General features: G+C 35.6%; 1 protein-coding gene across 11 annotated transcripts in view; it reads right to left on the reverse strand.

The window, feature by feature from the left end:
* KDM6A (lysine demethylase 6A) overlaps positions 1-15,119 on the reverse strand; it is a 209,424-nt gene that overhangs the window by 48,905 nt on the left and 145,400 nt on the right. For 4 of the 11 annotated variants that reach the window (XM_025857363.2, XM_025857360.2, XM_073901900.1 and 1 more), the window contains 8 exons: positions 12,460-12,586; positions 7,254-7,352; positions 6,891-7,110; positions 6,196-6,330; positions 5,596-5,751; positions 4,931-5,026; positions 3,878-3,979; positions 2,815-3,210 (listed from right to left, as the gene is read on the reverse strand). In XM_025857363.2, coding sequence (XP_025713148.1) covers positions 2,815-3,210; positions 3,878-3,979; positions 4,931-5,026; positions 5,596-5,751; positions 6,196-6,330; positions 6,891-7,110; positions 7,254-7,352; positions 12,460-12,586 — 1,331 coding nt within the window. The remainder of the gene's footprint in view (positions 1-2,814; positions 3,211-3,877; positions 3,980-4,930; positions 5,027-5,595; positions 5,752-6,195; positions 6,331-6,890; positions 7,111-7,253; positions 7,353-12,459; positions 12,587-15,119) is intronic. The other 7 variants (XM_025857365.2, XM_025857366.2, XM_025857364.2 and 4 more) reach the window with 7 other exon arrangements.

Consider the following 15,119-nt stretch of genomic DNA (forward strand, 5'->3'; position numbering starts at 1 on the left):
AGCCCACATGACTAAAGTATCTGTGTTGGAACTGTCTACCATTTATTGCTTTCACTTTCTTTTTCCATTTTATGTTGAAGCCAACTACAGTTAGGCTTTGCCCCCACCAATCCACTGAAATTGTTCTCATCCAAATGTTTTCTGTAAAGTGTCACACAGAAAATATTTTAGGCTTTGTGGGCCATATAGGTCTCTGTTACACATTTTTTTTTTTTTTTTAAGAATGCTTTAAAAATGAAAATCCATTCTTCATTTGTGGGCTGTAAAAACAGAAACAGTAACAAAAGCAGGTCGTGGTCATGGGGTAGATTTGGCTTGTCCCCCTTAGTTTTTCCTGGCCCCAGGAATGTCACCAAATACCTCAGATGGTCAATTCCCAATCCTTACCTTACTAGGCCAATGAGCACTATATGATTTATACTTTGATCATGCTTTCCTCCTTGAAAGATTTTCTTCACTTGGCTTCCAGGACATCACTCACATTCTCCTGGATCTCCTACTACCTCACAGGTCACTCCTCTTCTAGCCTTCTTTTGCTAGTTCTTCAATTTCCTGACCTATTACACTGGAATGCCTCAAGGCTTGCAGTCTTGAGTTCTTTCCTCCATCTACTGCTCCCCCACGCCCCCGCCCTGGCATGGTGAGCTCACCCAGACTCATCCATCCCTTGAAGTGGGTCAGGCTAGCTTGGACTCCTCTCTTTCACACCCCACTCTATCAGCTAATCCCATCAGTTCTACCTTCCAAATGAACCTAAAAGCTGATCATTTCTACTGCGGCCATTCTGGGTCTAGCCACCACCATCTCTTAACCTGGCTTGCAGCAATAACCTCCAAATCGGTCACATCATTTCTACCTTTGCCTCCTTTAGTCTACCCAGAGTACCAGAGAGGATCTAGTTAAAAACTAAGTTCAGATCATGTTACTCCTCCATTCAAAAACCCCCTACAGTTTCCCATGTAATGCACAATAAAGTCCAATACCCTTATAATGGCCTACAAGGCTGAACATGATTCAGACAGCCCGTTTCCAGCTGGACCACATTTACCTCCCTTCTTCTCACCCTTAGCTGGGCCTGCTCAGCCATGCTTGTCACCTTGATTTGCCTCAAAAAATGCAAAACACACTCCTACCTTAGGGCCTACTGCTCCTTGCTGCTCCCTGGGCTTGAACACTCTTATCACAAATACCTTTAAGGCTCATCTTTAAGGCTCACTTTCGTAACTCTTTCAGGTTTTTATTGAAATGTCACCTTCCAGTGAAGCCTTCCCTGACCTTCCTATTTATAACTGTGAATCCTCTACCACTGATCTCTAGTACTCCCCAGCTCCCCTAATACACTTTTCCAGAGAACTAATCATATCGTTACCTAATGTTCTATATATAATGCTTACTTGTTTATTTATTTTTTACCTGCATGAATTAAGACATTTTCGTGTGTTTGCGGATTTATCCCCAGAGCCTCAATTAAGACATGGACACAGTAGGTGCTCAAAATTTAAGGATAAATAAAACTACTAATCATTCTAGAAGAGATGGTCCCACCAACAGCAGTACTTTAAGAATAAACTTAGAATTCTGTCTTAGAAAAAGAACTTATCTTGGTTTGACCAATAATAAAAGGCTAACCAGCAGTAAGTCAAATATTTCTTATAGTAGACTACTAAAAGCACAAATCATTTGGCAATGTCTGTTGGCAACTTTTTTTTAGATGCTTACTCTTTGACCTTTCAGTTCCACTTTGAAACATCCGTTCCACAGAAACAATCCAAAACACAGGAAAAACTATGTGCATAAATATTTAGAAGTAAAAACTTAGAAATTGTATCTAACAGTGAACTGAGTAAAATATGGCACGTATCTTTGGCAGAAATAATGTCCATGAAATCCATTATTGTTTTGAAAACTTCAGTGGCTCCACTTTGCCTTAAAGACAAATTAGGCAACTTTTTCTACCTTCCTCAGCCTGATATTTCACCCTTCCCTCTTCATAATCTATACTCTAGGCACATTTTACCAGCAGCTCTCTCCCCTCCCAAATTCTCCAATTTCTGGAGACTCTTAACATCTTAGTTTATGTGCCCTCCTAGGTACTCTGGCAGCACTTTTCACCAAAGTCATGTTTCATAGTAATTTATGGTAACTGCTTCTTTAATGGTCTTTTTCGCCCACCACAGTGAATACCTAAAACTTAGCATAAGCACCTGATCTTAAGTAGGCAATATATGTAGAAATGAACTAAGTACCATTACATAAATGTTTATGCCATTGTAAATTAACAAAGTTTTGGGGGACTGTATGATCTGTTTTCTTCCTTGGAAAGTTCCAAGATTGTGTGGGTGTGCCCATGCGTGCATGTGTGGGGAGAATTTTGTAATGGAAAAGAAAATATACTCGAGTGTGTGTGTGTGTGTGTGTGTGTGTGTGTGTGTGTGTGTGTGTGTAGGGAGTCAAAATGTAGTTAATAACATTATAGTACTATATGGGCGCCTGGGTGGCTCAGTTGGTTAAGCGACTGCCTTCGGCTCAGGTCATGATCCTGGAGTCCCTGGATCGAGTCCCACATCGGGCTCCCTGCTCGGCAGGGAGTCTGCTTCTCCCTCTGACCCTCCCCCCATCTCATATGCTTTCTCTCTATCTCATTGTCTCTCTCTCTCTCAAATAAATAAATAAAATCTTTTAAAAAAAATTATAGTACTATAAAATGCTTATAAAAACATTCCTCAAACTTCTTTTTCCTCTCAAAATGCGTAAAACCAAATAAAGACAACTATTATATGAGGAGCCAACAAATGCAGCTAGTCCTTCTATTACCTGAGTGGAGTTAGATAGTTGGTTTTTCCACGGCTCCTCTGCGCTGCTGGTCAGGTTTGTGCGGTTATGAGGTAGAGTGAGTGCGTTTCGCTGCAGGTAAGGCACGTTTCCATTACTTCCACTTCCTGTTATGTGATTATTGCCTATCAAAATAGTGTCTGTACTCCCCAGCGTTCTTGATGTGCTACAGGGAACATGGCCTGTAGAAAAGGGTCCGTTGGCCAAAGGCTGCCCAGGGCAGGCAGGGCGGACTCCAGGCTGAGAGACGCTAGGCACTCTGGTCAGAGCAAGCTGGGGCTGCTGGCCAGAGACTGAGTTTGTAGGCAGTGATGAGTCAGCTGTTGGCCCATTAGGAATTCCAGTAGCTCGTACCTGTGCAACTCCCGTTTGTCTCATCTGTCAAAAAGCAAATGAAAAATAAATGCTGCTTGTGTGGCCCAAAAGGGAGAGAACCAGAATATGAAGGTGTGCGACCAGGTAATCTCTGATTTTCTCTAACATTTAATTTCTCTAGGTTGAAAAATACACACTTTTTAAAAACAAGAAACTGTGTTTATTCGTATTTAGATTAGCTCCCTCAGAAAAGCAGAAAAGTGTTTTGAGAAATATCCCTTCAGTAATGACAAAAGAAAGCAGCTGAAAATTATGAAAACTGGAATTTATAGGTCTTTTCCCCAAGCTGAAAACAAGGGATCTCAAATTTTCATTCTATTTTATTTATATGCCAGATCTTCCAAACTAAACAAGTCCTGAAGAAAAGAACCTCACCTCAGTTTAGGATAGCTTGTTAAGTATTAAATAATATAAATAAACCCTTAGAACACAGGCAAAATGGCATGTAAATAAGTAACAAAATACCAACTCTTGTGCTCAAAATTAAATTTACAGCTATTTTTATCTAAAAATCTCTGTCCATTATTAGTATTTTAAGAAGCAAGATTACTAAATTCCACCAAATACTGGCAGAAAGAAGTGGGCATGAACATGCTCTAAAAGGATGTTTTAGTCAAGAAAAATACTCAAAATGCTAACAAATTTTAGGGGAAAAAAATGCTATACACACTTGGTGTTGCTGCATTAAGACAAACTGACTTTCCAGCTGTTCCAGCATCAGTTTCTGTGCTGGATTTAAGTTATTTCTATTTGCACGGAGCTGTTCCAAGTGCTAGAAGAAGAAGAAAGGAGAATACAGTCAAAGGCATATCTAAGAAACCAGCTCAAGCTCACTATCCTAAGCAACCTTGTCCTGAAATGACTACACCAACTCAGAAACGCTATCTAGTCAAAGATACGGATTCCTGATCAACAGCAATCAACCCCAAGATGAAGCCCTTTAAAAAGTTTCAGAGAGTAAGAAATAAACACTCATCTAAAGAGGTTTACTATAATGTGATATCTGAGACAAATGGGCATAAAATTTTACTTGCCAATACAGTATTTTTTGGTATTCACACAGAATGAAAGTTCTTTAAGCTTAAAAATGCATCATGTCAAGTACACTCAAAGCAGGACTGTTTGGAATAGAAAAAGTCTAAAGACAGCCTGACTATCCAAACCTAGTGCTCTGCTTAAATAAACGTGTGACATCTACATAAATAAATATGCCGTAGCCATAAAAGAACAAAGCAGCTCTTTACGTACTGACATGGAAAAGTCTGTAAAAATACATTATTAACAATATATATAGCATTCTACCATTTGTGTAAAAAAGGAGAAAAATAACATGAGAGCGAAGGAGGATGCATATTTGCTTGTACATGCATGCCATCTCAGGAAAGGTAGGTGAACTAGTACCACGGACTGGCTGTTAGAAGGAGAACTAAGTGGGTAGGAGCAGGAACTGGAAGGAGAATTTACTTTATATAGCCTATAACCATACTGATGCAGTTTGAAGCATGTGAATATATTGCCTGTTTAAAAATAAAACTAAAAATAAGTGAAAAAAATCAAGAATAAATTATCCCATTACTCTGATAAAAGTGGGTTCATTTTGCTTATGTGCATATTAACTGGATTTACTGCCACTCAACGTTAAGAATACTTAAAAATTTAAAGTTTACCGCTTGTACTCTTTTTCAAGAGGAAAAACAATCTGTCAAAAGCGTATCTTACATACCTGTAATTTCTGTGGTGTCAAACACCACGAATGAGCTTGTTGCTGTACTGGAGGATGTGACACTGCATGGCCACTACTCCAATTATCAGAAGTATTCTGAGGAAAATTGATAAAAAAAAAAAAAAATTAAAGAATATTTGGTTAAATCCATGGAGTTAACAATAATGACTAATGAAGGCCAAATGACTATGAATTGGAATATTACATTTAAAAAATGTTATGACATTAAATTCTTTTAAAAATAATTTTACATGCATAATAAATTTGGGAAATCATAAATTTAAAACAAAAATATTGATTCTTTAATAAGCCACCCAAAAAGGCCCACCCCTAAACTATGGCCCAAATGGCTAACCTAAATACCACACTGTCCACTAGATCCAACAATAAATTTATCTCAATGTCAGGAGAAAGTGATGATGAAAAGTGTGTTGAGATCTTAACGGCAGGGAGATGAATAAAATGATTTGATGAATGCAAATTTATCCCTACTTTCTATATTTAATATGATGCTAAGAATTTGGGATAGAAAAACTCAAACCTTTCACTCTTTGATGTCCACAGATTTAATATAAAGGACAGGAGACAGTCAAAACTGCACAAGTTCAGGGCAGTTGGGAGTTTCCTTTTTGACTGGGATTTTTCTATTTCTCTAAAACATATACCTTTGTTGGACTAGATGTTCTTTTCCTCTTGGCAGGACTGGACAGGTCATCTACTTGGCTAGAAGGAATCATGTGTAGTGGCAAGGATTGCTGTGAAATTGGTGTTTGACTGAGGCCTACTACAGGTTCAGTATTTGGATGATGAGGTTTACATGCCTAAGAATCACAGAAGGAAGACAAAAATAGGGTTCTATATATTCTTAGTTCATTCCTTCAAATTATAAAACTTTACAAACTGCATATTTTCAAAGCTATGTGGACATCGCTGATTGCAATTATTGAAAATCAAAATCAAATGAATCATCAATGGAGGAATGTGTACCTTCCTTTGAAAAACTGCTTTAAAAATTAAACAAACCACTGCAGCATTAAGAAATCTCCTTCAAAATCATGAAAATGCACAAAGGTTCTAAATTGGCACCCCAAAATTTCTTCCCATATCAGAGGGAGTTTTATTTTGATCTAGATTCCCTTTGCAATTACAGCAAAAGGCTTTTCATTAGTAAAAGCCTCCTGTACTTAGTAAAATACGCTTGACCACTACAGATTGAAAAGAACCCTTAAAGCTGGGCACCTGCAGAACATAACCCAACTTCTCACCTGCTGTGCTGTGTTCATGGCACCCTGCCTGGAGGTAAGCTCTGCGGGGATTGGTAGGCTCCACGCCTCCTCAATACTAGGAAGTAATTTAGTTTTATTCTGTAGACTACCTTGTGGAAGGTTACACAACTGAGCCTAGGAAAAATTATGTAAAAAGCAAATTTAACACAAGCCTACTTGAGTAAGAGCAAGTCCACTAAATCTTCCTAAATGCTATAACTAATTGTTTTTAAAAGAAAATAGATTCTTAATTTGGGGTTTCAGAAAGATACTAAAAGTATAAAGAGGGTAACCAGAATATAAACCTTTGTGAGAATTAAAACAAAGCTGAGCTCTGTTATCAGAGTTCTCATAGCTGTCTTCTCATGAAACTCCAAGCAAGAGTGAAAGACAGTGTTTGTGTTCTTTTCTCTAAAATGCTATGACAACTTAAAAATGTAGACAGCACATAGAAAAAAATTATGTAAATTAATATGCATCAACAGTAAATGTGCAAAAGAGCATCTTTTAAATACTACATATCTTACTTAAAATGAAAAGTAAAATAATATTACAAGCTATGGTATGTTTACAAAATATGGAAACAAATTATAGACATCAAAACACAACTAGACAAACTTTCCAGCCACCCGCCTCCTGCCTGAGTGTCATGGGGAAACATGTGCCTTTAAAAAACTGCTATTTAAAAGTTTTACCTGTAAATACTTAATTCGTGCTGCAAGTGCAGAGGTATTACTACAACTTTTGCTTCTGGTTGCATTTAAGTAGCATTTAATGGCATCCTGAGGCTGGTTGCAGGATTCGTAGAGTGTGCCTAGGTCCATCCAGGCTGCAGCATGACCATGGTCCAATTGTACAGCACAAATGTAAGCCTGTAAAGCATCCATAGGCTGATTTTGCTGCTGATATAGCACGCTAGAAAGAGAAAGTCAGAAAAAAAATAGGTCAACTAAGAAAACTACTTAGCTTCTCAAGTGATATTAACTACTAAGTACATTACACGTTATGCAACAGTTGTATATCAAGTATAAGACCATTATTTTTATATAACGTCTTACCCTATTGAACACCATGTATCTGCACTTGCTTCTGATTTATCAATAGACTGCCTGTAAGATATAAAGGCATCCTGAACTTTCCCAATACTTGAATAGCACCTGAGAGGGGAGGGAAAAAAAAAATCCAGAAAATTCCATTAATACTGATTAATTTTCTGAAAAACCTCAAGGCAAATAAAAAATCCTAATAAGCTTACATATTTCTGTGAATGTATGTGTATATATATATATATATATATATATATATAAAATTATAATGTACATTATAATTAACCATTCAGTGAACTATATTGTAGTTTATCTGATAAGTGCTAAAGCATGCTGCATTAATGAACAATATTAAAATAATTAGTCCATATTACTTCAATATCATATAGAGTGAAAAGTGCACACGTGCACACACACGCACACGTGCCATTCCACTTAAATAGCTTGATCTATTTATATAGCTTACATTCAGTAAGAACACAGAGTTAAAAACCAAGAAAACCACCCTATGCTGGTAAGACTTGCTGAATCGATTTCAGTTCTCCTTTCCTAAATAATAACCATGAGCTCAATCATTCTGTAATTCGTAAAAAATACAAACATTAAGATGCAGGTAAAATCAAGCTAACTACCAAAAACAGTAAAAATAAGGTGAGTGCAATATTTCACGACATGTAAGGGTAGCAAGGTATGATTAAAGTTTCAAGGACCTGTCATTTTCTTAATGCAGACGTACCAGATGGAAACACAGAGCAGCAGCTGAAACTATAGAAATTATCTTCTAAGTGCTTGGCACTAAGGAAAAAAGAAAAAACAGAACCCAGTCCCTGCCTTCAAGGAGCTTACAGTTTAGTTGAGGACTGAAGACACATTGCAAATGTCATGATGCCGTTATCATATGGCTGACAGAGACAAGAACTGTTCTGAGAATTTAGGGTAGAAGACACCACAATACACACTACAGGATTTAGGAAAAGCAAGAAAGGGAAGGGTAACACGAAGGAATTTGAGTATGTATAGATGCATATAGTTTAGATCAGTGTTATCAATTATCAGCCAATATATGGCAATTTGGCCATGAAAATAAAATGGAAAGATAACATATACTTACATAAACTTTCCATTAAACTAATACTTACATTGCAACCGACTTATTTTGAAATACAACTGGCTGAGTAAACCGCAAAAAAAAATTCTTTTTTTAAAGATTTTTATTTATTTATTTGACAGAGAGAGAGAGACAGCAAGAGAAGGAACACAAGCAGAAGGAGTGGGAGAGGGAGAAGCAGGCTTCCCGCGGAGCAGGGAGCCCAATGCGGGGCTCGATCCCAGGACCCTGGGACCAAGACCTAAGCAGAAGGCAGACGCTTAACGACTGAGCCACCCAGGTGCCCCAACAGCAAAAAATCCTAAATGTTTTTATGTGCCCAATTGAAATTTTACTGATTCATGTAATCCAAAAGTCTGGGAACCACTGATTCAGATGGAGATGAGAGAAGGCATTTCAAAATGTTGTTTGAACAGTATGAGCAAAACCTAATGTATAGAAGACAGCACGGATACAAAGAATAGAGAATTATAAATCCAGCCCAAGGATAACCTGAAGTTTTTGGTCTTCTAACAAGAGAAATGGCACCACGAAAGCACTTTATAGGAATATTAATCTGCTAACAATGTGTAGGGATAAACTGAAAGGAAAATAAATTCTGGACAGTAAAAAAGAAGGCAGCTATACTCACTGGCTTGGAACAGGCCAAAACTGGGGTAAAAGTAATGAAAATGGCAAGAAAGGAAAAGAAGGGAGAAATAGTAAACCAAAAGGACAGATAAAGACTTTGTGACCAACTTATTAGATATCCATGGTGGGGGGGGGGATAACTTAGATTTAAGCCTGAGCAAATAGTGTTTAAAAAAATAAATAAATAAAAAGTGACCTCATTGGCAAAACTAAAAGGAGGAGATGGTTTGGAAAAGAATATGAGGTTTGAAATATGCTTACTTTGATGTGAGGTGAGAACACTAAAATGGATAATGTTAGGTCAAGAATAAGAGATGTGGTCCTGAAATTTAATAACTTGAAATATAGAGATCTAGATTTGGAATTCATCCACATAGAAGAGAGGGTTTAAGAACATAGGACGACTACAAGGGAGAGGTGAAAATAAGCCTAAGGAATCACTAATCTTATGGATTGGGCAATAAGAAATGTCAGTGACTGAGACAGAGAGGGCCGTGGCAGAGCGCGCCTGCAAACTTTTATGAAGGGAGAATTCAGGACAATGCCAAACAGGGACAGATACCACAAAGGAAGGGAATGCTTCACAAATAGTAGAAAACACATCCTGTTTGTTGTTGTTAAATCAAAGCCAAATCTCAGATTTATAGACAAATTTACCTAACCACTGAGGGAATAAGCAGTAATTCCCCAACCAATGTTTTCACATTCCATTCCTACAAAGTCAAAGTAGGAAACCAATGTGCCCAAATGCAGACGTCCCAGTCCAACCACCAACCACTTTTCCTCTAATAAAACTAAGTTCCCCTGAGACAGTCTTGTGTCTCTGAAAAAGCAATAAGTGAACCTAGGCTCTAGTTCCTGTTCTGATTTAGTTACCTGTGTGACTATGACCTCAGACAAAACATTTTCCTCCTCTGAACTCACTTTCTGTATCTGTAAAATGACAGGGTTTACAGAGTGAAGCAGGTGACCTCCCTGGTCCCTCCCAGCTCTAACATTCTATAGTTCTGTGCTAACAATGTCAGTGATCAGTACCAGTATAAGAGGATTACCACACCACCCCTGTATTATGATACACACATGCCAAATGACATCTTCAACACAGACCTGAATGCAAAGGTAAGTAATAAAAAGCCTTAGAAATATTAGGGTCATCAAATCCCAAAGTTGCTTACTGACACTTGAGGTCTCCATTCAGAGCTTTAATAACTTTTAAAATATATATTATTTATAAAAATTTTCTCACAACAAAAAGGATTAGAAGCAACACATCAGAAGGCAGTGAAAGGAGGTCAAAAAAAAGTAAACATCAATGAAAAAAGTCTAAAACAATCGTCGAATTACGTTATTACGGATAAAAAAATGAACATCTAACATGATAATGTTGAATTCCAAAACAAATTAAACTGAGGTAAGTATCCTTTATTTGAGAAATCGTAAAGCATGTTGTATATTTGGAAAATTTTATCTGAAAAGATTCAAATAAAAGCATCTCAGTGGCTTAAAATGTAAAGTTAGGCTAAAATTAAAAAAAAAAAAAAAACCCTCCTGTGGAATACTCACTGAGCTGAAAATTACAGCATTACTAAAATAGTAATTTTAGATGTTTAAATGCCTAGAATTTTTTTTTAAGTATACTAAAAAGACATCAACACTACTGTATTGTATTAAACTACTAATCTTTATTTTAGGTCAAAAAGAAAATAATGTCTGGTACACATGCCTTTTAACCTATATTAAAATAAATTTTTAAATTTATTTTAATATTTAAAATATTTAATTAATATTATAAATATTTAATATTTATAATATTTAAAATATTTATTTTAATTTTTTAAATTTTCATATATAATGTTAACACTAGAGGCGATGACTAGGCAGCCCCTACTTTCCAGTGCTGGACCTCCTTTCCAGTCCCTGTACGAAGCCTCCCACTGTGCAACACTAACACTAGCAATGGGGCTAGCTTTAAACACAAACAGTGTTCAGTCAGTTCATTTATTCCATTTATTGAATAGCCACTTTGCTAGGCGAGAATATACAAAGATGGTAAAAGATCCAGTTTCTGCTCCCAAATATCTTCAGTGAAAGAGAAAGACAAAGTCTGGACTCTTAAGCTTTACTAGTGAGCAACCCAAATCAGATTATTTTATAAAGCCTTGGAAGGTATTAGAAAATTTCTGCTAAAAATAGGTACTTTCCCAACCAACTCTTATTGTACATTATTAATGACTAATCAAAAAAATTTAAAAAAAATCTTAGTATTACTCCATCTCATAGAAACACTTTGCTAAATTTAAAGGAAAAATGAAATCATACAAAATACTAAAACTTAATGTGATTTATGGAAAACTCAAAGAGCTTAAAATTAAAACAAAACAGGATAATTTCAAAAGAAATCATAAAATTGAAACCTTCAGGGTAAGAAGGTACCTAACAGATAATCTATAAGCAAGGTTTCTCAACCTCAGCACTACTGACATTTTGGGTCAGGTAATTTTTTGTCCTAGAGAGCTGTCCCACTAGATGCCTGTAGCATTCCCCATAGTTGTGATAACCAAGTATTTCCACACATTATAAAATGTCCCCTATGGGACAAAATAGTCCCCTATGAAAACCAACGATCTAACATAATCCTCTTATTTAATAGGTTAAAAGAAAATTGAAGCATCAAAAAGTTTAACTGCGCCATCCATGATTCCACATATAGTAGCCTAACCAAGACTTGAATCCAAGTCTCTCAACTCCTAGTACACTGATCTTTCCACCATACCACAAGAGATAAAACCAGTTAGGAAACAAAATACAATCTAATAATGGCCCCAAAATATAATCTATCAGGTACATATACAAAAGATATATTTCAGATAATCAGTAAGCACAATTTTGGCATTTAAAGTACAGAGAAAAGTTTATAGACTTGCAGAAAACTATTTTCATTATATGTCACTTTCTCCTTTCCAACAAGTCCACTAATAATGTATCCACTTTCTCACTGTGAGATGTCAAGTAGAATTGATTTGAGACCTACTATTAATCAAATTTATGTCCATTCTAATGTATGTATCATTATTCCAAATCACAAACAGCAAGGTCCCATTGGCTACTGGTGGTCACTAGGCAGAATAAGAAATTAATTCTGTTCTGTTAAATAGACATATAAAGAAAATACTGGAAATGAGAAGGGCATTTAAACACTAGAATGAAGAACTACTATGTGAAAAGACTTTTAAAAACCAGCAATAATTCACGTCAAATGAAAATCCAACAAGCAAAATGAGAAATGTCCCAGTAGAGCAGACTATGCTGTGAGGAAACTACCACATTCAGAAGTTTTCTTTAACTCCCAGAAATCTGTGTGATAATATATTTAAAAAGGAAAATTCACTGATCAGCTTATAAATGTAAACAAACGTTTTAGCTCATAATTCAAATCTCTTAGGTGGAATAAACAAAAGCAAAACTTAAGTACAGTCTCACCTTCCAAGGAAATACCAGGACTGGCCAGAATTAGGATCTGCTTCCAAGGACTTCTGGAGATACTGAATAGCATAGCTTTCCTTGGTGGCTTTATCTCCCAGAAGGTCCACAGTGTGATGCATCCAACCTATAGTAAATGATTAAAAAGTATTTACTAAATGACTTAATTGTTCTTCAGTTTTTAAGAATACCAAGCAGAAAACACTTAAGTAAAAATATTCTTTTTTCAGTCAACTTATTCATTTAGTTTGGCATATACATTCCCCAAATTTAGAACTGCCAATTCAGATTATAAGGAAGTCTGTTTCTCACAGGAAGGTACAGTCAAACCTATAAAGAACTTTATTCCAGAGAAAGTGAAACGATATTAAGCACTGATTTAACACTTAGTAGATTACAAACTATAGTTCCTCTTTTCTAATTTTGGTATTTGAAAAAATTCCAAGTTATGAAACAAAGCATATAAAGATGTTCAATTTTACTCAGTGCTCTATGTAAAACTTTATGTACATTTTAGGACTCTCCAAGACAGTCTATTAACCCAATGTTTATTTCCAAGGAATAAATATTAAGACTATTTAAATCAATGATAGCTCAGAGTACAACACACACATATAACCCTACCTCACTGGCATTGTCCACATATGTTCACAACTTATCTAAAATAAAAACTATAAAGCATTCGACAATTATTTAAAAAATATTCAAATGGCATAAATAAAAATGGTATAAAATGCGTACCACAAACGTTTAATAACTAAATTTAGTGCACAATACTGCATAATCTCAATTGTATGTAGAATCTCAAAAAGCTGAATACATAGAAGCAGATATTAGAATGGTGATTACCAGGAATGGGGAGGTAGGGGAAATGGGGAGATACTGGTCTAAGGGTACAAAGTTGCAGTTATGTAGGATGAGTAAGTCTAGAGAGTAATGCACAACAGAATGACTATACTTAATAATATTGTAATATATACTGGAAATTTACTGAGAGTAGGTTTTGGGTGCTCCGACCACACACAAACAAATGGTAACTATGTGAGGAGATGGATCTGTTGCTTAGCTTGACAATACTATTCATTTCACTATGTATAGGTATATCAAAACAGTTGTACACCTTAAATATGCACAATTTTTATAGGACAGGATAGGACAGGATAGGATAGGGAAGAGGAATGGAACGGAACGGAACGGAAAGGAAAGGGCTATGTAAGCAATCAAAAGATTGGATCATGGAATAATGTATTCTAAAACCTTTAAGACACACAGGAATAATTTGGTTTAATTTGCTGGGGAAATAGTATTTCAGCTGTGGATCGATTCAAGTGCATAAAATCAGCTCTGTTCTTTGTATATAGTCCATATTATATAAAACAAATAAGGACCCTTATTTTCTGATATTTATTATACTTGCTGTGCTCCAAAAGATATTTCAAGGAGATTGAGTTACTATATTTTATGGAAATACACATCAATCACACATTTACATTTATTCATCTGTTCCTCCATTAGCCCCTATTACTAGTAAGAATGGAACCTAGAAAAACAAGCTCTAAAAGGAGCTGCTTAAGCAGCCATGACAAGCAAGTAGGAAGGACTGATGTGCAGGCATAAGTCAGACTTAATTAGGAGAAGTATTTTTCTGTTCAAAAGCATGAAAGGTTTATTATACTTACACACTCTGAAATATGGTAAGCCAATGCCAAAGACGACAGGTGATTCAGACATAATCCAAAATTATTTCAATCTATTTCCTAAATTTAAAAGGTGTATGCATTTTTGCTACTTGACATACTCTTCACTGCAGCTAAAATGCATAAATTAGCTGAATGAGTAAGCTGCCTTATGCTAAAGGCACCACTTTGTTCTTTTTACTTAAGAACACAAAACCTTTCTTTACTGTACTAGTAAGCCTGTTTTAAATTTTTTTTAAGATTTCATTTATTTATTTGAGAGAGAGACTGTGCGCATGTGAGCAGAGGAGTGACAGAGAGGGATAAACTTGTTTTAATTTAAAGATACAAATTCACAAAACTCAAACATGATCTGTAAACTTATTAAAAAAATATTCAAATACTTCCACAATTTTTTAAAAGTATGGATAACTCAAGTAAAATTCTAACCAGAGATTAAATTAAAAACAAAGCTAAAAACAAAAGTTTTATATTAAGCAATGTGCTCATTTTGTATAATTAATCATATGATAGGTATCAATATCATGAAGATCAGTGATAAAATCTAGGCTTAAATGATTTTAAAATTATATAAAAAGTCACATTATGAAAATACTCATATTACTACACGTTGGTTAAAAATTAAAGAATAAATTATTTGCCCAGATCAAAAACAAATAAACAAAAGCTGGGGGGAAAAACCCAAATAACACATACATACAAGAAACATGACTCAATAACTACACAACAAAACAAAATGTAAGGAACTCAATCACTATCTTCTTGGTCACAGTGACATATTACATCCAAATGGCTATGTTTCTTCATCTTTTAACATTAGACTAGAATATTGCATGGGTACAAAAACACTCTACTGTTAGATGTTCCACAACTTTTAGATGAAATGTTTTAGTTAATATTATTGACAGAGCTATGAAAGCAAGCTCACCAACCACCAAGTGACTTTAGACAAATCATTTAACT

This window comes from Callorhinus ursinus, unplaced genomic scaffold (genome assembly GCF_003265705.2).
Source record: "Callorhinus ursinus isolate GAN/ISIS: 27379988/994484 unplaced genomic scaffold, GSC_fseal_2.0 scaffold16, whole genome shotgun sequence".
Lineage (NCBI taxonomy): Eukaryota > Metazoa > Chordata > Mammalia > Carnivora > Otariidae > Callorhinus > Callorhinus ursinus.